Source organism: Crinia signifera, chromosome 6 (genome assembly GCF_055691185.1).
Source record: "Crinia signifera chromosome 6, ASM5569118v1, whole genome shotgun sequence".
NCBI lineage: Eukaryota > Metazoa > Chordata > Amphibia > Anura > Myobatrachidae > Crinia > Crinia signifera.
Genome location: NC_139222.1, coordinates 68,413,449 through 68,439,182, shown reverse-complemented (window position 1 = coordinate 68,439,182; position 25,734 = coordinate 68,413,449). Strand labels below are relative to the sequence as shown.

The following is a 25,734-nucleotide window of genomic DNA, read 5'->3' as shown; positions in this document are numbered from 1 at the left end:
AGCCAGATTAGAACGTGGTTCCTTCAAAACAAAGCCCCAATTCGCTGAACCTACAGGTGTTACAGTTCCCTGTGTGACCCGCCAACTATTGTTCACCCTTATTGTTCCTGGGCCACTGCTGCATGGCTACCTGGTTTTATTTCATGCATGACAGATGTTTCCATTCCCTTCTCAGTGCATGCCCTTAAAAAAGCAGACTGTAGTTACCATGATGACACAAAACAGGTATGACAGTTTGGGAAGGAGGAAGGGGGTCAGGAAAGATCTCACTGCTGGAAGCAGTTCAATCAAAGTTATTAGTTTAACAATAACGCACCACTTCCTCATCCCTCATCACAAATGAAAAGAGATGGATGAAAATATGATAAATTAGCTTTCCTTGTGTTGATATAAATCCTGTCCAGCATTCCAGTAACACAATGTAAAACAGACCTGCTGGCTGAGAGTTGCTAAAGTATCCAGAACATCCCTTCAGAAGAAAACACATGCAGCAGGGGAAACTTAACCCTATGAATGTCAATATCTCTAAACTTTAATGGAACTTGGCCCGTGTATAACTAAAGGTGGTGCCACTTTTTTTTTGCAGCAAATAAAAATCACTTAAAAAATACATAAATGATCTGATTAGACTGGTAATCCAACTTGTCCATGCGCAGAGGAGAACAATGAATGGAAACGAAGACAAATCAAACAGAAAACAAAAATATTAGACTTTAGGCCTACCGCCATTGAAAACACCTGGGTAAGTAGAGGAATTGGGCTATATACCGCTTTCTGACCAGACTGAGTTTGTGCATTAAACTGCTTAATAAGAAGAATAAACTTCCTGCCCATAGAGCACTGCTTTTCTTCACATTACCAACATTTAAAATCTACCTCCTCTGCTCTGTCAGTTCACTCCCTTTATTCTTGTGTCTTCTTTTAAGATACAGTTAAATTAAAATGTAGACCAGAGTGCTTGATCATATTCTTCTACTGACTGGTCCATTCTTTTTGTTTTGGCAGCGATAAGATGTATAAATTATGAACGGTTGAAAGAGTAAACTTCAGCGCCTTAGGCTATCTCATCAATCACATAATGCATGTCAGAGGGAAATTGATGGAGACCCCATGGGCATCTCTTTGCTGTGTCTCTCCCATTTTTCTCATCTTACCAGCAGGTAAGAGAATGTGACCGGCTAGCAGGCACACCCCGATACACTGGCAGCACTGTTCGATTGGTGCTATGTGCCAAGGACACAACTCCTGTCCATGAAAACATCCTGAGGTGCACTGTTTAAATGTTATGCACAAACATAAGTCACGTGTTTAAAAGGTAGTTATTTAAGGAGTAATAGTTTAAAGGCAGTGGTGTAACAATAGCGCCGCAGACCCAGCGACGGCGGGGAGGAGCTGACTAAGTGTGGGCTATTGCTACGCTGCCACCTTCCACCGCATCTGCTGTGGCCGAGAGTCGGGATTGGACCAACAGATTTACTAGCCTGGTCCCGGCGCTCCTCATGAAAAATACCCCTTACAAAATGGCCACCCCCTTAAAGCAGACAGTTTTTGAGGATGCTAGAGGAGGCTGCGGCCTCCTCTAGCATCCTTAAAACGGTCTGCTGTTAGGGGGCGGCCATTTTGTGTGGGACATTTTTCATAAGGCTGAGCAAGGAGGAGCGCCGGGACAGGCTAGTAATTCTGCAGGACCACTCCCGACTCCCGGCCACAGCAGATGCGGCGGCAGGCCAGTGCCATAGACTATTGTGGAGAGGTAGGTCATCTTAACTGGGGAGGGCAGGGTGGCAAATTCCCAGCGGGGACACACACGCATAATTTAATGTTCCGCCACTGTTTAAAGGTGTTAACACTGGTCGTGGGGGAGACTGGGCCAGCTTCTAAAGTTTTCCATGGGCTGTATTTACATCAGTGACAACTGTTGTCTACACAAAAACATTTCCAAATACAGATTTCTAGGAAAGTCTGTATACTTGTATCACCTACTTACTGTAAAATGTGATTGTATCTATAATAAATTACTGTTGGGAGTTACTCATGAACAGTGAAAGTGAGAGCACTACTGAGTTGTTCCATGACCAAACAAAGGCAAAATACTTGCAGCCTGAGGCGATTGTGTCATAGATCTCTGGGGTGACCTCTAAAATCCATAATGGGGCCTACACAGGTACAGATTTTTGCTGAGCGATGCTAGATCACTCAGCACACATAGCTGCACAGCACAGAGAACACTGGCCCTGACTGTCAATCTAACTAGATTCATCCATCCAGCTGGATCTTAATGGGCCAGTGATATCGACGCGCATCACTATCGCTATGGCCCTTGCACAGGGAGTGATGTGGGTAATTTTCGAATCGGTCTGGTCAAACTACTCCACGTGTAGGCCCCATAACAATTTATAGTAGATAGTGCTTTATTCCTTTCAATATAAAAGTTTTTCTTGTATAGATTGTGAAAGATAAGTTACAAGTAATAACAGGATTTATCAAACTGGTTTTCCCTTATGTGTATACATATATTAGCATCATGTGCATTACACACTACGCTATTTAAAGCTACGGCTATAGCAGCTATGGTTACAAGATGACTAGCTTACAGCCTCAAGCAATGTTACACACAGTATCGCCAACAGAAGATTTACAGTTCAATTTAAATAACTATGTTTACATATTACATTGGCCATTGTTCCTGGAAAGCCATCATCCTCCTTTTACTTTCCATTGGGTAAAGTTAAGTATAGCACATTACAGTTATACTTTTACAGAAAAGATCACCAATGTAAGACAAACATTAGTACACACAACGGTGATACATGTAATAAGGAATGTTATGCTAAAGCTGAACCATAAATGAGGCTAACTCCAGCAGATTTATATTTGTGAAGGGGGTAGTTCCCATATAGATATTAGGTAGGAATTTGGTGTCATGTGTTTACAGAGCTGCTAATGTAGGATGCACTTGTACAAATAAATAAGAAGTGCAGGCCGTGACTTTGTAGTGGTTTGTAAATTACCATTATGACCATTATGTCTGGTTTAAATGTTCATATCTAATGACCAAGTAGTGAATAAAGAAAGCTATAGCATGGTTGATATAGACAGAAAAGCATACCTCCCAACTTTATGATGTGCTGCAGCAGGACGCCTGAGCGCGACGAAGGCGCAACCAAAATTTGGGGCGTGGCCTAATAATCGCAGCATCCTGTGAGGTCACGCCCCTTTTGCCACTGTGGGGGCAAAGCAGAAGGCTCTGTGAGCTTCTTACCATGCCCACAGCCCCTCTGCCTGCTCAGCTGAGTGACAGTGGTGACAGGAGGGACTTCCAACTGCCCCCTCCCCCCTGCCTGCCCTGGGCAGGACGTGGGAACATCCCAAAAAAAAACGGGATGTTCCCACGGAAAGCGGGACAGTTGGGTGGTATGGAAAAGATACAAACTATAATAAACAATCTTGCAGTAAGATATTGCAAAGATAATGACAACACGGAAGCCTTATATAAGCTTACATTGAAACAAAGACAACAAAGGTACTGACTGAACTTTAATAGGCCAAAGCATAACAGATTATACTGAAATTACATTGCTAATGTCAATAAAAAGGAAAGGTCAAAGCTAATCATGGGTATTATTAACTGTGTATGTCTAAATTGTAATACTGAAATGAATGGTACTGAAAGCCAAGTACTATTCTCATGTTTCAGTATGACCCATACTTTAAGTCATCATGCAGAGTGCTGTTCAGGGGGTGTATCACATTTTACCCAAGGGGCGTGCCTAGCTCCACCCATGGGTGTGTCTACTGTCACTCAGGGGTGTGTCCTGCAGTGGCAGGTAAAAACGAAACCAACATAGTATATTATACACAGCTCCTCTATATTACACCCAGTATCCACAGTACATTATACAGTACACAGCTCCCCTCCCCCAAATTACATCAAGTATACGCAGCACATTGTGTATAATGTACTATGGTGTTGTGTGCAGTCTCCCATATTACTCCCAGCACACATACACACACAGCCCCCCCATGCAGGCACACACACACACACATCCCCCGCTACCCACAACCCCACGGGGGCCGGCTGTTACTTCCCCGCACATGCGCAGTCCAAATTTAAATGGAGGAATCACAAGAACCGGGAGGCATAAGGGGGTTTGCGGGGCGATGGGAGGCTCAAGCAAAAAATCGGGCGCTACCCGCTGAATGCGGGAGGGTAGGCAAGCCTGGTATGACCTATCAGATCATTACTGACTTTTATTTTTTCTTAAACAGATTTAATGTCTAAAGATTGGGTAACTGGGCATTAAGAATTTTCAGCTGTGATTTGCGTTCAAATAAAAAAGTATGTAAGAATATTACAGAAGCCATACTGATCATTTTACAAAACCCTTTCTCTTCCTCCCATTCTACTAACTCTCCTCTTGACCCTATACCCTCACAACCTCATCCCAACCTTAACTAAAATCTGTAACCTCTCTTTCTCTACTGGTGTCTTTCCTTTATTGTTCAAACATGCAATACTCCAATTCTGAAAAAAACACAATTCTGACCCAAGCTCTCTCTCAAACTACCGTCCCCTCTCTCAACTTCCATGCACCTCCAAACTACTTGAAAGACTTGCCTACACTCGCCTCACACACTTTCTTAACTCGCACAACTTATTGGACCCGCTTCAGTCAAGCTTTCGTTCCCAACACTCCACAGAGACAGCACTGACTAAAGTTGTGAATGATCTGGTCACTGCAAAGTCTAAAGGCCACTACTCACTACTAATTCTTCCAGATCTCTCTGCTGCTTTTGACACTGTTGACCACAGACTTCTCATACAAACAATACAATCCCTAGGTCTTAAAGACACAGCCCTCTCTTGGTTCTCATCCTACCTATCTAACCGCTACTTTAGTGTTTGTTTTTCTGATTCTACCTCCTCTTCGCTACCTCTTTCAGTTGGAGTACCTCAAGGTTCATTCTTAGGTCCTCTGCTTTTCTCCATCTATACCTCATCTCTTGGCAAACTCATCAGCTCTTTTGGATTTCAGCATCACCTGTATGCGGATGATACTCAGCTCTACCTATCCTCCCCGGACATATACCCATCTGTATTGGGCCGTGTCTCTGAATGCCTTTTTGCTGTTTCATCCTGGATGTCATCTCCCAGCCTCAAACTTAATATTTCTAAAACAAAATTATTTATATTTCTGCCAATAAATAGTAGTTACCAACCAGATATCTCTGTCGCTGTTGAGAATATGACAATCACTCCTACCACTCAAGCTCACTGCCTAGGTGTCATCCTTGACTCTGAACTTTCCTCACATTCAATCTGTCTCGAAATCATGCCACATGCACCTAAAAAACATATTCAAAATTTGCACTTACCTTACACAAGACACTGCAAAAACTGTAATCCAGGCTCTCATCATCTCACACATTGATTATTACAGTAGTCTCCTTATTGGCCTTCCCCAATACAGACTCTCACAGTTACAATCTATCATGAATGTAGCTGCGAGGCTAATCTTCCTAGCCAGACCTTCACCGTCTGCAAAGTTACTCTGTCAGTCACTTCGTTGGATACCTGTATTCTACCATATTCAATACAAAATTATTTTACTTACACACAAAGTCATAAACCAAACTACACCAACATACATATCTTCTCTTATCTCAAAGTATCTTCCAATCCAACCTCTACGCTCCTCCCAAGATCTGCATCTATCATCCACACTCATTGCTTGCTCCCATTTGTGATTGCCAGACTCTGTGGAATGCCCTCCCAAGCACAATAAGACTCTCCTCCAGTCTCCAAACGCACAAGCGTTCCCTGAAAACTCACCTCTTCAGACAAGCTTTCCAAATTCCAGAACCAGCAACTTAACCTTCATATACCGTTCCTATCCAATCAGATCCCCACTTTACAGGCCACACATATCCACTCTCTTTCCTTTTCACAATTCCAATCCTCCTGACCCATGGCCAAACTGCTGGGTCACTGTATCTTACAACACACCACGAACCTTTGCATTCTGGTGGAATTAATGCAATATAGAATATCTATCCTTGTGTATTAATGCCTATATCCCTATAGATTGTAAGCTTGCAAGCAGGGCTCTCATACCTTTGACTGTCTGTAAATACCCAGTTTGTTGTATCATTGTCTCCTATTTTTAAGCACAACGGAATATGCTGCGCTATATAAGAAACTGTATATATATATATATATATATGTCTGGGGACTTTTCTACTGTAGCGACGTTTCAATGTACATTGACATTTTTATCAAGATAAGATGCGTGGCAACATAGTAACAACCAAACGCATCTTATCTTGATAAAAATGTAAATGGGAATGAAACGATACAGTAGATGTGATGGTGCTGTGATGCAAATATAAAAGTTTTTTTATAAGTCCCCAGGAGTGACGCTGTCTATGTCTAGCTTCTTCATTTCTACAGAAGGCACCCGGGGCAGTTCACATGAGTATATGAGAGTGCCGGCTCATCCTCCCGTCTATTATATATATATATAGCTTTGTATTATCTCCGGCACTCACTAATCGCATAACATGTATCTCACCCGGTGCCTTCCAGAGCATGACAGCATGCTGTAAACAATAATCGGTCCAAGGTTGCACCCAGTAATAAAGCAATACAAGACAAACGCCATATAGACGCCAACGTTTCAACGCTTTTATCGCGTTTTCGTCAGGGCAGCGATTTATTACCGAGTGCCGCCTTGGACCGATATATATATATATATATATATATATATATATATATATATATATATATATATACACACACACACATCTCTCTAGATATACAGTATATAGATATATACATGACCCGGTTTTATAAGGTCATAATAGTAATTCCCCAATATTTGGCAAGCAAACAATAGGATAACCAGCACCATTCCATGTAATTGAATAAAGAAAGCTTTTAATGAAGCAAGCAAGCTTCAGTGATGGATGGCAAAGACAGCTCGAACAATCATGAGGCAATGTGATACATTACATATACCGGTCCCATTCTGGACAGCAGCCGTTTCGGTATGTCAACACCTGAGATCCAATCCTGCCGGCACTCTTCAATAATAACACCTGGCCCCGGTGCCCAAACGCTGATAATATATACACTCCAATAAATGATGGCACTCCGGAGGCAACACTTCAACAGAAGAAATTCAGTGTATTTAAAGTAAGTACTTCAAATACACTGAATTTCTTCTGTTGAAGTGTTGCCTCCGGAGTGCCATCATTTATTGGAGTGTATGTATTATCAGCGTTTGGGCACCGGGGCCAGGTGTTATTATTGAAGAGTGCCGGCAGGATTGGATTGTAATCCAATAATCATTTATTGGAGTGTGTATATATATATATATATATATATATATATATATATATATATATATATATATATATATATATATATATGGGAGGTACTGTAAGGCGCTTCAACCCAATAGGGTCTGTGAATGAATGTCCAGATAGTTTCTTTTAGATGGAAGATCTTCTTCCAACCACACACCCTACGAAAAGGTGGCCACTATGTTTCTCCGCTGAGGCGTTGTTGCACCGTCTCAAGTGAATGTGTACTAGAAAGAATGAGAAGACAGCGCTCTCTAGTGTGGTAAGTGGATTTCCACAATTGGATACAATATATAATGTGCGTACCATGTTACAAAACTTTTGTGCTCATTAATAATGATGTTTAGGTGTCCTGTCCTTGTGGGTTACCAGGATGTTGCCTGGATAAATCGATTAGGCCTCTCAGGGCAGGGTTTTCCCACAGGTTTTGGATAGGGTCCAAGCATCAGTGCCACATAGTGAAAAAGGAAAAAACTCCAATAACAATTTTTAGTGGAGTTTTTAATAAATATATATATATAGCTATATTCTGTTGAAAAAGGTGTTGACACACTGAAACGGCTGCCTTCCAGAATGGATGTCTTTGCCATCTACCACTGAAGCTTGCTTGCTTTATTAAAAGCTTTCTTTACATGGACTAGTGTTGGTTATCCTATTGTTTGCTTGTACCACAATATTCTCTCTCTCTCTCTCTCTCTATTTATATATATATATATATATATATATATATATATATATATATATATAGTGAGAGAGAGATACACATACATACTGTAAACTTAAATTGGTAAATGCACTGTGGCTAAGGCGAAGGGGGTATGCAGATCATGTTCCAGTTGCTCTTGGAGCAGTACTGTTTGAGATAAATACTGCACATGTATGCTATGCAACATATTAGTTAATGCCATAGTGTAGAAATAATATAGTTTTACCCTGATAAGCCTCGGTGGAATAAATATGACAATGATGATCCTCATACTGGAGGAGCAGGACCTCCCTTAATCCTCTCTGCCCCATTTGCATCTTCACACAACTTACTACATGTTATTTATATTCATCACAAAACTTCTTCATTTCAGATATAAGTTTTACATGTGGGTATTTCCTGGGTCCGTTACTTTGTACTACACTCTATGTTATTGTTTGTTTATATATTTAAAAAAATTATTTTAAAGCAATATTTTCATACTGACCAAAGTAACCATTTAGTCTGTATACACACAAACAACGACATAAGACTATTTAAATTACATGAAATGTATGTGCATAGTGTTACATTAAGGTGTTTGTTGAAGCTTCAGCCTCCGGTGTCGAGTCTAACAAAAAAAAACTGCATCTTGGTTTGGAGATGCCTTCACGCTGAGCCCACATTGTGTCACCTACTGATGTCTGCTCTCCCTTGAATCTCCTCATGAAAAAGACCATATGCCATTGCTGCAGCAGAACCCACAAGCCTTGGCACTGAAGCTGTCTGTCCATCTCTTCCCCTCCGTGCAAGCATGAAAAGTTCCAGCACTACGGAGAGCTGTCAACGTACCTATTAGCTTGATGTCTTAATTCGACCAGCCATCTGTGCCCGTCGAGGGACAGGAGAGACAGCCAGTGTCACATTGAGCAAGTGCCTTTTCCTTTGCAAGAAATGTCACCTGCTGGGGATTGAAGAGGGAAGGACACAGACAGAATGACCTGTCCAACACCAGCAGATGTGAGCTACTAGCGTTACAAAATCAATGCCCACTCTTGGGACTAATTAAGAAGAAATAAAGAGCACAGAGAGAGAACATTTGTGCCATATTATCCACAACTTCATCCACATTTTAGGATCTCATCTCTGGCAAGCAGCCTCTGACCTAGTCGAGAAGCTTAGAGTGAGACATCACTTTTGGAGACGTGCTCAGTTTGGGTAAAATGATTGTACAGCAGTTATACATTCCACAGATGGATCTATGTGTCGGGGCAGACTGAGTCTGCTTAGTAAAGACACGGAGTACATTCTGATTATTACTACTGTTCATATATTACTGCCGCAATGTTACAAAATAAGCAGCACATTCAGGTCTATAAAAACAAATCATAACACCATGGACCTCATTCAGGAGCAGTTGTTGCTACTCTCTGATACACAAAATACAGATGTTCGGTACTTTGCGCATGGTCCCGCTCTGAGTGCATGAATGGGTCCCGCGACACAGGAATGGCATCAGTGATTAATTTGCTTTTTACTACATTTAAAAAGTACTCTGTACCTCCTTACTGTAAGTAATCTGTATCCCAAATCTCCTGAAATGTTCTGCTTACAGCATACAGTACTGCTTCTTGCTTACATTACGGTTTCATGGCACCCCCAGATTAAGCCCCCTTGCCGCACACCCCAGAATAAGCAATGGATCCAATTTTTTCAAATGTTAATCGCAAAACTTATGTTTTGCTACTGTGATAACTTCCAGTTCTCATACTACCGGCCAGGGCCGGATTAAGCCTTCGCTGGGCCTGGGTCACTTTAGACACATTACTGCACAGGAGAATATTACACTGTCAAAACACAGAGTAAAGGACGTATAAACTTGATCATATTTATATATATATATATATATATATTAGTCCAGAGATCGGCCCTCCAAATGCTGCAGTTAGTAGTGGCTGTGGTGCACTAAACAGTGTATATAAATATATATATAATATATGGTGATATTGGCGGCACTCGCAGAATACCAATAAACTGACTCAGAGAGCTCAGATTAAATCATAACGTTTCGGTTTTTATTAACCGTCTACATATATATATATATATATATATATATATATATATAATTCCAGGAAAAAGGGCACTCGGGGACTCCAAGTAGGTGAAAACAAGGGACTGGTTTATTGCTCAGTCATGTGGGTTGTCAACGTTTCGGGGTCTCCTCCGTCGTCAGGACAGAAATGGTGAATGAACATAGTGCATACAAGTCAGTGATTTATAAGCTTTAGACATACTTACCCCCTCCTGCAGATAGCACTCACATCGCGACCGCCAGGCTTGGCTTCCGGGTGCGATCACACACTGGTGACGTCACCGCTACTAACAGCGTCGTCTGACAGGCGCATCACATGCAGTATATTGGATGCTTTCTATTTACATCGTGACTTTTGTTTGTATTTGTTGCCATGGCACTGATCACTTGTTTGCCTCCCCAGCAGCCCGCCCCACGTGACCCCAGGACGGAGCCGCAGTGGTGACGTAACCGCTACTCACAGCGTCGTCTGACAGGCGCATCACTGCGGCTCCGTCCTGGGGTCACGTGGGGCGGTCTGCTGGGGAGGCAAACAAGTGATGAGTGCAGATAGGTGAAGCTGCAGCATTACCACACTCCACACCGTGTTAGCTAAAAAAAATATATATATATTTTTTTAAATACATGCCGACCACAGGGGGCCCTAGCTAGCAGGGCAGGTGACAGGGGGGGTCAAGGGGGACACTTGTACTGGGCCCCAACCAGATGAGGGGCCCCAAGTCTTTGAGAAACTGTAAGCATTGTTGCCTAGTCACCTGTCTGGCTACCTATACTAATGAGTTCAGTGACATCAGACAATGCACCAAACAACAAGACGCACAATACTGTGCCCTCCCATCTGCTCTTCACCTATTATATTGCATAGTATTTTTTTTTGGGGGGGGGGGGCCTTGGTGGACTCGCAAAGGCTGTGAAATTCGCAGCATTGCGAGTCAACCAGAATAAGGGCCACTGTGCCCAACTGCAACCAACATCATTTTTCTTATGAATATTGGTGTGATAATGTGGCTATAATTCAATGAAAATCCATTATTTTATTATCTATGCATTTCTCTTTAAAAAAGAGCATTGCTATTGCTGTGTAGGAATTCATGTTTTTAAGGCAAGACCTTTTTTGTTGTATTTACACATACACACACACTCCCTTGTTTTAGAAGTGACAGTGAATAAGAGCATGAGCTATAACATCTGCTAGAAGTGTCATTTGCAGCTGTAGTGACAGCCCCTCACCTGACCCGCAGAGAGCCTGCAGGGACATTAATCATATACCAGACAGAACTAGGAAAGAAACAAGGGCTGCCCATATCCTGTTACAGACCTTGTCCCTTTCTCATCACATGACCTGTGGCAATGCGCAGCCTCCCATGAGAAGCAGGGCATTGCTAGTGACATGTAACACAGAGGTAAATAAAGCACTGCTAGTCACAAATAATGTTCGGCTCTCTGAGCACAGGCAATTATTTATTCTGATCCTAGACATATATTCCAGCGACTGACGTTTCAGATGCCTAAAACCACATGCATCAAACCAAGTCAAAATATTAAATAGGTTAAAAGCATGTAAAACAGCAAGACAAATGCTATTTATAGTAATAAAACATACACTATTACGGGAACTAATTTTGTTTCCTGTTTAAACCTTTTTACAAGGAAAGCAATAAACAGTCAGAAGATAATGGTTACAGTGTGGCACAGACAGGAAGTCGAGGCTCAGCAATGGAGGACACTTCATCAATACAAGAGTAGTACAAAAATGTGACACACTTGCATAGGAGACACGTGCAAGAAACCCCACGATAGCTACTATACACATCCATGAAAAGACAGGAAGTAAAGAAGTGAAAACAATTAAATGCACAATAATTGAATCCAAGTTAGTTGTAGCCTAGATGCAATACTGTCAACAACTAGATATGATTGATTTTAGAATCCAGAGGTGGTAGAACTTATAAGGGAACAAACAAACGACACCGTAAAAGTCCCAATTGAGCCATTAACTCCTGCCCTGCCACACAAAGGTAGGGCCGCACCCCGCGTGACTGTCCACAGAAATAAAATGACAGAATGTGGGAAAGATCTTTCATTACATAGAGTATAAATAGTATGATTTATCAGGCCTGCCAATCTGAGTGATTGATTATTGCCTGCCAGACAGAAGAGTGACATATTAGAAAAGTTTTGTTAACAATGTCTATTGCTCGTCAGTCTGCCACAGAAGCTGGTGATTAATGTGTTGTCAGCCAGTAATCCCACACCCCAAGCTAATGAGGGAGGCATTTATCATCCTCATCGAGTGGCACATGTCAGCGCGGAAGGAACTCAAGTACTGGAAACAATATCGTTTTCCTTATCCCGACTGACGGCTGTGACAAGTCTGGAAAAGCCACAAAGCTGCTTTGTGTGAGCACTAACTTAACAAAGAGAGAGAGGAAGACAAAAAAAAAAAAGAGAAAAAAAAGGAAAGGGGAAAAGCACTTTCATTCGCTTTCTTCTTAGTGGTAGGGCTGGGTAAGAAGTAGCTGAGACTAAGAAAGCCAGTTCAGGGTTTGCGTGTACTTGTGTATTGTGTGTTTAACCCTTCTGCTTGTTTGTATGCACCTAAGTGTGTAACTCGTAATAAACATCCCTCTGTTTGTGTTAGGACACATAAGTGATGTTTATGCCCCGAGGCACAGTAGTAACCAACCTGTGGACATCAGTTTCATACCTAACTTGCATCCCATTACCAAGTTTTCACATGTGGACAATCTTCTTACAACTCGTGGTAAGAGTTTGGAGGATACCCACAAAATGGAAGTGTATCTGGATCTATGAAAGGGATACTTCCATTTCCATTCACAAAAGCAGCCACTATAGGGGGCTTCTAGATGGTCAAATTTACAAAGCTCTGGAATTTGTGGTCTTTGTCTCAGTAACCAACACCAGCTTCAGATGGCAATAGCCCATAGTAACCTTACAAAACCTACAGTATCCAGTATGATATTGTTTATGTGAGAAGGATCAGAACAGTTTGATTATATGTACAGCATGGCTGTCGTGCAAGCGCAGCGCAGTCAAAAGGTGTTAGTGCAACAGAACAGCGACCACTTTGCATCCAACTCTTCGCCAGAACACGCTCTTACAGAAGCTCATCTCCACTTGTAATGCGTAACGGAATATTCTGCGCTATAGTATATAAGAAACGGTAAAGAAATATCCCAGAAAGAGACGTTTGCTAAAAACAAGCAAAAAATATACATTTTTGCTTTGTGAATTTAGCCGAATCCATCTCAATGCTACTTCATAACAGTGCAGATTGTGATAAATATGCCCATAAAGCAGACAAAACAGTGCAACCACTGAGGTGAGATATGCAAGTGCATACTGCATGGTAAATGGGTATACGGCATGCTGCATTATCACAGTTAATATAGGGAATCAATCCAGAAAACAACCAAGTCTGATTATAATCTGATGTAAATTGTGCATAGCATTATCGGCTTGATGGTAAATGATGTTGGCAGATGGCCACCATCATCCTCCATTTGAGGTTATTTTCCGACTTCACTGAAAGGCGCTGTTCCTGCCAGAAATGGTTCAGATGAGGTACCCAAGTCGGCGTGGAGTTAATTTTATATAGTGTGGTGAGCGCAGCGAGCCACCGAGCCCGAAGCATGGCAAACGCAGTGAGCCCCGCGAGGGGATGAGGATTACTTTACATGTATTCTGCGTCTGCTCGCCATACTATATAAAATCAACTCCAGGCCGTCGTGGATAGTGGGGGTATGAAAAAGTCAGAGGACGCGTTCCGCTGCGCTTGCCACGCTTCGGGGTGGCGTGGATACAGGGGGTGAGGCAAAACAATGCCAGAGGTGCTTACAATTGATGGGCAGGGTTGGGTGGGGGTGCAGGTAGGAGGCGGTGACCAATGAGGAGCAGAGGCGACTGAAGGGGAGTGGTGGCGAGGCAGCGGGGACCAACAGGGAGCATCGTTGGAATGGGGTGCAAGTGTGTCTTGTGTGCGCACACCCCCTTCCGACGGCTGATGGTGGAGGCTGGCGATTCCATTGCCAGCCCCAGCCTGAATGAAGCTGGCTCCATCTGTACAAATTGCACAAGTTCTTGACTGCTCATCAACTATAATGACAGTTGATATGAACTCTGACAAGTCAAGAACCTGTGTAATTCATATGTACGCTTATTACAGGGATAATCTGGTAACCCTGGTTCTTGCAGTAAATGCAGCAATTGTGGCAATGATGCCTGACCAAGAGGGCAAGCTCAGTAATTTCTTGTGTCCCTCTTCATGGCTCCAAAATGTTGGAAGGCATGCAGTAGCAACACCATGTATGCCAACAGTGATCTTTCCAGCCTTCAATAACATCCCTCAATGTGTGTACCCAGGTTCCGATATGTCTGCCCCTCATGTGTACCCAGTTTTAGGGCCTTATACTTATTTGCAAATAAAGCGAAACAGCTAACTGGGCAAAACCATGCTGCGCTGCAGGTGAGGGAAGATATAACATGCAGAGAGAGTTAGATTTGGGTGGGGTGTGTTTAAACTGAAATCTAAATTGAAGTGTCAAAATAAAGCAGCAAATATGTTTGGGCTCCATTCCAAGGCAGATAGTATTTGCCATGCACAAAAAAACAAACAAAAAAAAACAGTATATACTGTAACAGACACAAGCCTAAATCTCTCAACACGTAACATCAGCCCCACCTGCAGTGCAACATGGTTTTTCCCAGTTGCTTGCTTTGTTGCTTTACTTATAAACATGAATCAGAACCTAACCGTTGGTGGCACAGTGTAAAAAAATAAAATTTTAAAAATAAGGAGTCTTCCAGCGTCATGTCCTCTCAATGCAGCTTCCATTGGACTGCAGAGGGCGGGCGGGCGTGGCGGGTCCTGGCGGCTTCAGTGTGGCTTCTGGACAGCGTGCTCCGGCATCTTTGACAGTCCCTCAGATGGCCCTGCTCATCCCCGCGCCACACATGCGGGAGATGAGCAGGAGCATTTGTGCGACTGCACTGAATTTACTGACGGGTCCGTTCTGAATCTTGTGCAGATTCAGAACGGCGGGGGCGGGCGCGCATGTAAATCGATGTGTGGGCTACACTCACAGCGATTTACATGCGCTTTCAGGGATTTTCAGAGGGATTTACTAAAAGCACTTCGCCCAGTGTGTGGGGCCCATAAGACACTTCCCCTATTCTACTGTTGGTTGTTGTTTTTTTCCTCATTAAGGCGGGCATTTTAGTCCTGGGCATTGGCCATGTTCAAGTTAAAACCATGTTAATTTATAAATGCCTAAATCCAAGCTATCTTCCTGGAATCGCACACTAGATTGTTCCCTTCCAACCTGGTTACTTTGACTGCTGCTGAAGTGTAGCAGAAAGACTCCCCTAACCAATGTACAGTGTAAATAGGATCAATATCTCAGCTGTGTCTACATGCATTCATTTCATTCCTAGTCCAGCTGTCAGCCCACTGGCCAGTTTAATGAAAAGCGATTTTCTAAGCTGAAGTTTTATTGCATGTAAAACTTCCTTTGTGGTTAGCATTTTCGACTGTAGGAAAAGGTTATGGATTCTACAGACAAGAAAAAAAAAAACACATACACACAGCATGTGCCTCATATTTGAAAAGTAATGCTCTTTTATTAGGGACATATGGGTCTCACTGCACACACATTAAATGTCATGTCAGAAACAGAGCCTTTTAAATCACGCTTAGACTCATTTTTGACCTGACTCCTGGGGTTTCTCCCAGACCCAAAATACTTCTTTGTAAATCTGGCTCTTTAGGTGCCACCATAAATCACTTTCAAAGCATATTATTTCTTCATTTTATTGCAGCAGTGAGGGGGATTTTTGTAGCGCAGTTTAAAAAGTCCTTTGGAAATGGAGATGAAAGAGTTGTGCGTGTTAGGTTCCCAGGCCTGGGGTGCGCTACAACAAGATGAAACCTGTCTGAGGGTCATGGAAAGTGCCTGGAACGCAGGTCCAGATTTACATTTTTGCTCCTTGAGGCCACTTCAGCACCCCTCCCTGACAGCCACAGCCGTACACCGCCCACAGCTCCACTAAAAAAATACATGTACATAATACAGTCCATGGATACATCTGCATAAAACACACATTATCAAAATATAAGTCAGCACCTTCATAAATATCTAGCTTGTTCATAATAAATCATTACAAATCTAAATGACATCTCTTCAGTGAGATCACTTAACTCCTTCTTGAATATCAGAGTTTTCCTAAAAGAGATTCTTACAGTGAGATTTATCAAACTTTGGGGCAAATGTACTTAGCCTGGAGAAGAGATAAACTGGAGATAAAGTGGAGAGAAGGTAAAAGGAGATAAAGCACAGCCAATCAACTCCCAACTGTCATTTTCAAACACAGTTAATTGGCTGGTGCTTTATCTCCACTTTATCTCTTCTCCACTTTATCTCCAGTTTATCTGTTCTCCAGGCTTAATACATCTGCCCCCTTTTAAGGAAACCAGTGGAGGTGCTATCAATTCGAACCAATCATATGCTGTCATTGTTATAGAATGTACTAGATAAATGATTGCTACAACTTGACTGCTATGAGTTATATTTCAAACTCTTTAAAAGGTTAAAACCCTCCTGAGTTTCCGGGGACACGAGTTGGACTTTTCAATATGCCGCTTTCACAGGCAAGGCCCTCTTCCCTAATGTACTTTTCCTTCCCTTAGGTATACCCTCCTATAACCTAGGTTGAACTAGATGGACGCAAGTCTTTTTTTAGCCTTACCTACTATGTAACTATGTAACCATCATCTACTCCCTATAACATAACCTAATCCTTAGGTTCTGCCAGCCTTCTGCTTATTTTGGGTATTATGACTGCTGATGCAGCAATGTGTATAAACGATGTCCTTGTCCTGCAATGTACTTTAAAGGCCCATACACACTGGACGATTTTGAGCTGACAGTAGCTCAGTTTTGTAATTTGAGCTGCTTTCAGCTCAAAAGGCTGTCCAGTGTGTACGGGCCATCGATGAACGGTGATGAGTGATGGGGTGGATGTATTTCTACAGCATCCTGCTATGGAAAGTCATCCACCCCCGGGAAAATTGCCCAGTGTATATGGACCTTGTTTTACATGTTTTGCTCATTCTGACTTTTTACAGCACTACATTCCACTTGTAGCTAGGGGTGAATGTAGGGGTCAGGCCGCCCCTAGGCACAACATTATTGATTGTCCCTGATAATACCACTTTACCCTTCATGTTGAGGTCTCCAGACTGCTGAAGCAGCACCAACCACACACCACCTCTGCCACCTCCAATTTACTGACCATTGCCCCCTTCTACCTCACTATTACAAAAGAAAAAAAAAAAGAAGTCTTAATGACAAAAGAAAATGAAAAAAAGAATCACCTGCCCACCAGACCCAAGCAAATATCACCGCTAGACATTTGCCTAGTGGAAAATCCACCACCTCTTGTAGCACCAAATAAATAAAAGATGATTATAATGCCCACAATAGTAGTGCCCCGTATACGTAATGCTCACAGCAGTAGCACCTCATGATGGCTTTGTCAGAATAGGAAGTTGTTACTCTGCAGGCCTGTGGTGGAGGTGGAACTAGTACCACTTACCATTAGTAGTGATGGAACTCCATTCCAACCCGTCCCCCCATTTAACCCCAGCTTGTTAGTATTATTGAACTAATTTGGTCTCCTGGAATTTTGTTTAATACAACAAACAAAAGCAATGCTTGCATTGTCCCTGATATTGGCCTTGGTTGGGATAAGGGACATGACAGATTTGTTTTGTCCAATTCCAGGCCTGCATGCATGCCCTCATACTGGTGATGATGCACATAACAACCAATCAGATGCTCTATATCATCTTACAACATGAAAAACAGAATCTTATTAGTTGCTATGGGCAACATCACCTCTTGAGGTTGAGCTTGAGTAAATGTACCCCTAATTATACCTTTCTTCTATTTGTCAGCAAAATCTCTAGGCAAAAACTATACTCTGATGGCCACTGGACCCAACCAAAATGAAACACTCTCTCCTATTAAACGATATTTTGATTAACCATAACTAATTTTATGCACAGCATGTCTATACGAGTGATTAGATGATCCCTATAGCTATAATTATGCAGTAACCAGAAGGTAATGTAATGGTTAAGGAACATCTACGTAAACCTATGGATGTCTCTGGAATGTTGTTAGCCTCCTTTATGCCCTACCCATTACATCTTCTTCAGCCTTTGCCAAACAATACTCTGATATAATTCCAACATGTAATCTTTATAAATGATTGCAAAATGAGCCATGTAATTCAAGAGGGAGAGCATTATGGCTGTCAACAAAGGCTAAGAACTGATGTGTGAATAGAAAACAGGTGTCTTTGATTTCTGTATTGCGTTACCCTAGTAGTGTAAATAGGATGCACATTTTGCCTGGTATCCACTGAATGATCAGAGAAATCCTGTGAATAATTTCAGATCTGGTCCAGTAAATAATCTTCACCGGTTGGTACATTATTCATAGTGATCCAGCCACCGTGCCATCTGGAGTGCTAACATTAAGCTGTGTACAGCGGCGCAGCTGGAGAGCCGAGTAAAGTCATTGCTTTCATTTGATTTTCAACTTCAAACTTTATTGCTAGTTTTATGAATGTCCTCACTTCAGTACTGGCTCCATCACTCTGACAGACCGACCTGTACCCATGACAGATGTCATTGTGTTCAATCAGAGAGGTACTAAAACAAAGGCTGGAAATTAAGCTGGACATGCGGAACTAGGAGAGCTCAATAGATGCAGACAGAGCAGGGAAACAGAGCTGTCAATCAATGATCTATTCCTTTTATCATCATTACATCACTGTGCATAACAGAGAAGTTGCTTCCATTACCATAATTATTATGGTATTTGCATCAGGGTTTGCTGGTCTGTGGGTATGTATATGTGTATGTATGTATGTATGTGTGTATATATATATATATATATATATATATATATACACATATACACATACACATCCTCTTAGCAGAGTAATGTTTTGTTGTTGCACACTGAGGGGTAGATGTATGAAGCAGTGATAAGGGAGGAGTAGTGATAAAGTGCCTGGTATTTTATCACCGGCCAATCAGCTCTTGACTGTTAAGTTATAGGCTGGGTTTAAAAAGGGACAGTTAGGAGCTGATTGGCTGGTGATAAAGTTCCAGGCATTCTATCTCTTCTCCTCCCTTATCACTGCTTCATACATACATCTACCTGTACATTTACCCCTGAGAGGCATAAGGCTATAATAAACAGCCTAAGAATAAGAGTATGCAGTGAATGCATCATTTTCAGTGACCAAGGGCCAGCTGGCAAGGCATGGCCCTGGAGACAGCGAGAAAAGATGCCCTTGGCACGACAACACTACATAAATGTTTACACAAATGCTGTCTAGATAACCATGGGGGCTATACAGCAGTTATCTTTTGGAAGAGTGTAATCCAGACTAGTACTCTCCTTCTAGTGACATTTGCTTTGTAACCACACATCCGCAACTCGTGTGTCCTGTCCCTAACAGTTACCATGCACAGCAGAGCAGACCCGTCTGTGCCAGTCTGCATCTGTAAAAACATGAGAGATCTGTGGGTGGCGGCCGTCTGCCTTCCTGTCAGGTATGCAGTTACCAGGTGTATGCACAGGGAGAGGCTATGGGATAACAAAGGACTTTCTAACTTTCTTTACACATATAAAAATCAATGGCAATGACTGGAAGAAATAAAATAACAAGGAGTTCCCTGCTGGGGAACCAAATACCTGGCCTACATGGACATGCAGCTGGCCACAGAGAGTGTAATTCCCAGTGTGCTACTGTAGCTGGCACAGCATGCTAGAACATAAGTATACTGTAGTAACAGAGAGCGGTGCAAGATGACAAATTTTTTTTTTTTAAAAATTCACTCGGGTGCACATTGCAAGCCCACAGTATGTACACAGTAGGCACTGTTGGTGTAAGCACTTTTATCCCGACCATAGGCGTGCACAGCACATTTTATTAGGGGGTGCACCGTCAAAGAGATGTGTCTAATACCACCCATCAGACGTGTCTAACATCATCTATTGGCACACGGTACAATATAAAACGTCTCTAACCACACCATAATCTCCTGCCTATTTCAGTTTTAATCTTTTAATTACTCTGTGTAATAGTACATGCAAAAATGACACAGGTATGTAGTGATAGGAGAATGGTCTAGTGACTCTAGTACAATTAATAATGTAAAACACACGATTGATGGGCGCTTCTTTTAATGGAATACAAGTCTAAAAAGCAAAAGTCTGTTTTTTGCTAGTATTGCTAGTGGCAGGAAGGTGTCCATAAGGGAGTGCGCAGCATTAGGGTGTGCCTGTGCACCCCTAACACTCAATGTGCGCACACCTATGATCCCGACCCATTACACTACTGATGGCTGCAGTGCATAAAGTGTTAATATATATTACCCAGTCTCAGCATTGCACAGGGGAACAATGCAAATGTCTACGCAGCCTTTTGCTGTCTAATTGCCATTAGTGACAATTACAGGGATCCGTACAGAAATTAACATGAGAGCAAGCACTAATTGTGGTGTATTTTCTACAGTATTGATGGCCCCCTGCCTGCTGTTGCAAAATGTACCAACAGAAATCAACTGAAAAGCAAAACATCTCATTATGCTCCCCCCTTCCATCAGTGGCTGACCCAGGCTGATAACCAGCCATGGCGCAATGATCCAATGTGATTACAACCCACTTGTCTTATACATGCATGTGGCAAACACACAGTGTATAAAAAGAGTATTATACTTAAGTAGAAATGTAAATGTTACAGCAAACATAAGAATTGTGTATAATTCAACATAGATGTAAATAATCTAACATGCACCTTTTGCAGTGGTAGTAATAAATCTAAAATATTATTACATTTAAACCCTCACTTACAAAGCTTAATATCTCCAGTCACAGAGCAATTCTGCTTTAGTGGCATGTATGGGTTTTACCTGTGCCAGATCACCTAGATTTCAGCCAAAGAGCATAGGCTTGTGGAGCAAGATGGTGCGGAGAGGCAAAACTGTGCACTGCCAATGTGGCAAGTTTATCAGGGCGGTACAAAGACTAGTTTTCAGCTTGGTGAAGATGATTGTTATTGTAGGGACAACACTTGTAGATTTGCACAATGACACTTCCACTCCATAAAAATGGGGAAAAAAAGGTCATTATTTTAAAAATGTTGTATTCATTACAAAAACTTACTTTGTTTTCTTTTGGCTTTACAACTTTCATAAAAGCCCCTCTGGAACTTGCCACTTCACGCTCTTTGTTGGTCACTTTCCTGGTATCCAGAAACTTTAGATTAGGAAGTTTGTTCAGGACAAAATACCTGCAAAGACAGAGCATCAGGTAAAACATTGCTCATTGGGAAAGCATGTCCCATAAATCCCATTCACATCCATCTGTTTGTCCAGTAAATGTGTCTGTTACTACATATGGGTTATTCATTAAATTTATGGCCAAAAGTACATGGACACCCCTTTTAATTGGTGTATTTGTACATTTCACACCCACTACTAAAGAGGTGCGTAATAGCATTCACACAGCCACGCAAAGATTAGTAGTAGAATGGGTCGTATTGAAGATATGGGTGACTTAACATGGCATGGTCATAGGATGCCATATCTCCAGCACATCAGTCCAGATGGAGCCATCCTCATATAGCCCTTTAATATAATTAAGTGAGTAATGGGATTATTCTGCTAATCATTCTGAGGAGAACAGTAGGCCTTAGATAGCCATGGCTCACTATGACTATCCAGAGAAGGTTAGATGAGGATGGCTCCATCTGTATGTCCATTTCCGCCATGCTAAAGCTGCCTTGATTAGCAGTACTGTTATAGTGAAAAGGAAATATCTAGAAGCAACAACTACTCAGCGTTGAAGTAGATCACAAAAGCTCACAAACTGGGATTGTTGAGTGCTGAAGGGTGTTGCTTATAAAAATAATCTGTCCATGGTTGCAATACTCACTACTGATTCCCAAAATGACTCTGTAAGCAATGTCAGCAAAAATATGTTAGAGCTCCATGAACTGGCTTTAAATGGCTGAGTAACAACACGTAAGCCTCATATCATCTTGCACAATTGCAAACTTTTGCTTGAGCACTTTAAAGTACAGATGTGTCGATCTCCAGCCTTGTAGTGTTGTGTATGCAACACAGCAAGTCATTTGTGGCACAGTGGGTAGCTTTCTATTAGAAAGCCTGGCTGAGAATATTCACAGTATAACGTCTTGTAGCATCTTCACACAATGTTATACACCAACATCGGATTCTGGAGCCATAGAATACATCTAAAGAGCATGCGTTTTAAGAGAAGACTTCCTATACGAAAGCGCATTCTTAACTGTAAATTGTGGTGGAGATGAAGGGATAATGCTCTTGTTCGGTTTATCGTGGCTTGGACTGCGTACAATTACATGCTAAAGAATTGTGAGCTTCCAACAATTTTCGTAAGGCTCCTTCATGTATCAGAATGACAATGCCCTGTGAACAAAGGAGTTTGGTATTGACCTTGAATGACCTCCACCATTGACCACTTTTGGGATGAATCACACCCCCACCAGCATATAACGTTTACTGGTCAACATCAGTTTCTAACCTCAAAAAGGGGGATATGTAATAATAAGCCCTGGAGAGTGTTACCGTGGGGAGAGATAAAGTACCAGTCAATCAGCTTGGTTGGAAAATTATAGTTAGGAGCCAATTGGCTGGTACTTTCTCTCTCTCTACTTTATCACTCTGCAAGGCTTAGTACATCTGCCCCTAAGGCTATTGGGGCTGCATGGATGCAATTGCCAAGTGGAAAAGACAACTCCATATCAATTGTTTCGGAAAGAGACGTTCAACAAGCACATACAGTACAGTATGGGTATGATAGTTTAGCCATTTAGTGTATTTAGCTAAACATTGCCACTGAATAGCATGGTGCATTCTCAAGGTTATTGCAAAATGTCAGAGAAGCGTCCCATATGCTGTATTTATACTAAGAGCAGCATTTGATCAGCCTATTAGCAGACTACCACAACATACGTAATATTAATAGTATCATTGATGTACTGCAAAAGGAGATTGAAACCTACACTCAGGTGAATGGGCCAGGTGGGGGAAACACAAACTCAAATATCTAGTTGAAAGAGTCTATACAAATGAGACCACTTGGCAAAGGGGTTGGCATAAATAAAGACAGGGTTGTCATCACCGGCTGGGAATGGAGCACATCATGAGATGAGAGATGAGCTCAGCCACTCTCGATGGATTGGGATATGGGAAATGACAGATTCTGTCTACTCTAGACTGTCTGTCTGGAGAATTCAGTATTTGTTAAAGGTGAAGCATGAAGAGCGGGCAAGTGATTTCTTGTGTCTTTAAGACTCCGCTCAACCTCTAGACAGACTCAGCAATGCAAGATGCTTATTGTGCTTGCAATAATGATTTCAGTTAATGCACCAAACCTAAATGTTGTTGAAGGCACAGAGCAAACCATAATAAGAACAGCGACCAGGGCTTAAGTCATGCAGAGGTGGAAAGGAACTAATTTCTCTATGCCACCCAATTACCCCCCTTCCCCCAATAGGCAGAGACAGGGCCAGTGGTTTTGGCACCTATCTGCAAACAACAATGCTTTTCAGTGAGAATTACGGTGCAAGGCTAATGTGGAGATTAAAATGTTCCACCTCACCATTAGAGGTGGTAGAACGCAGTTTCACCCCATCCCCCCTTCACTTTAACCCCTGACAGCAACCTATTTTTAAATTCACACTGCTTCTTTATTAAATTAAGGATCACAAGCTTTAACTGACAAGGCCTGAAATAAATTAGTTACAGCCTTAGTGGCAAACACATCATAGGATATTACTCACTTTGTATTAAAATAAGTCTGAAATGAATTACTGAATACATTGCTGTTTTTTCTCAATGCAAGATAGTTATGTCACACCAACCTTCAAATAAATGAACTTATTTGACTGGCCAAAACATGTTCTGTACTCATAGTACTCAAGTTGAGTTGACAATTTAATTTCATTAGTGGAAATTAAAAAAAAATCTGATGAAGAGCAGAGAAGATGTGCTGGGACCCAGACCTGACAGAGCCACAGTCATCGCCCACGTACTTGCCATGGCCCTTCCTGTTTGCGTGGCACTTAATTCCTGCTCTTGTGTAGATCACTCCATATTCTGCTCTGCATTTTCCTCCTTACTTCCTGCTTATATTTAAAGCACACAAGCAGATGGTTTATTGTTTTGTAGCCAAATATTTAACCGCTTAAGCAGCTTCTACAAAATGTCAAAACACAAGCATTGAAAGCTTATTCTGCCGATATATTCAGCTTGCATACATTGGATGCTGTGATCCAATACCCGTGAAAATGGCCTAGAGCATATTGCTGTGAACACAAGCGGCAGTTCAGTCTCGCATCGAGCAGATTACCTAAACCACAATGAACTTTATTTCCAGGTTAAGTGTTGTCACGGCAAGGAGAACATTACTGTAAATGTCATATTCTGTCTATTAGCAGTGACAGTCCCACAAACGTTCAGAATTACTGTAATGGTGTCAATAAAACTACAAGTCGTTCTGACAGTAGGACACGGTTTCAATTGCCATGTTCCGGATAATTAAACAGATGAGGTATACAGTCACGCTTGGTGAAATATATTTAACTAAAACAAACTTCTCAGGGAACTCCATAAAAACTATATATTTTTTAAGCATTTAATATCAATTTGATTTGAATGATAATCGGTAATAGTTATGTAGCCTATATTATGTTTATTATTATTAGCAGTTTCTTATATAGCGCATACATATTCCTCAGCGCTTTACAGAGAATATTTCAACATTCACATCAGTCCCTGCCCCAGCGAAGCTTACAATCTATATTCCCTACTACATGTCCATGCACACACATTCATTCTACGGTTAATTTTGTTAGGAGCCAAATAACCTACCACTATATATTTGGAATGTGGGAGGAAACCAGAGTACCCAGTGGAAACCCATGCAAGCACAGGGAGAATATACAAACTCCACACAGTTAGGGCCATGGTGAGAATCAAACCCATGACCTCGATGCTGTGAGGCAGTAATGCTAACCATTGCACCATCTGTGCTGCCCTATAGCAACATAATGGGTTTTATGATTTTGTTAGCGATTAAGATTTTTTTCTTATACTATAGTAACCCAATTGCCTGTAGGCCAGCTACTTGATTTAGAACAATGATATATTAAGTATGTGATACAGCAACATTATTGACATGCTGCACTGTATCATACTGTGTATAGCACATTTAGGTGGTACACAAGATTTTCCACCATAGTGCCTTTATACCAAGAGCTATATATTAAATACGCAGAAAAAATAAGACCAGCAATAAAAGTCCTAAAAAACAAAGTGCTGAGGATGTACTGTCAAAGGAGACAGGTGAGGAACCACGTGGAGCAATAAACTTGGACTTTAATGTCTAGATGAAAAAGGTTATCTGAATGGGATCACAGCTACAAAGGGTCCGACAAGAACACAGAC

General features: G+C 41.7%; 1 protein-coding gene across 1 annotated transcript in view; it reads right to left on the bottom strand.

Annotated features, from left to right (window-relative positions):
* The window catches only part of LRMDA (leucine rich melanocyte differentiation associated), a 945,168-nt gene that overhangs the window by 296,990 nt on the left and 622,444 nt on the right, over window positions 1–25,734 (bottom strand). The window contains exon 5 of the mRNA XM_083146229.1: window positions 21,407–21,533. Coding sequence (XP_083002355.1) covers window positions 21,407–21,533 — 127 coding nt within the window. The remainder of the gene's footprint in view (window positions 1–21,406; window positions 21,534–25,734) is intronic.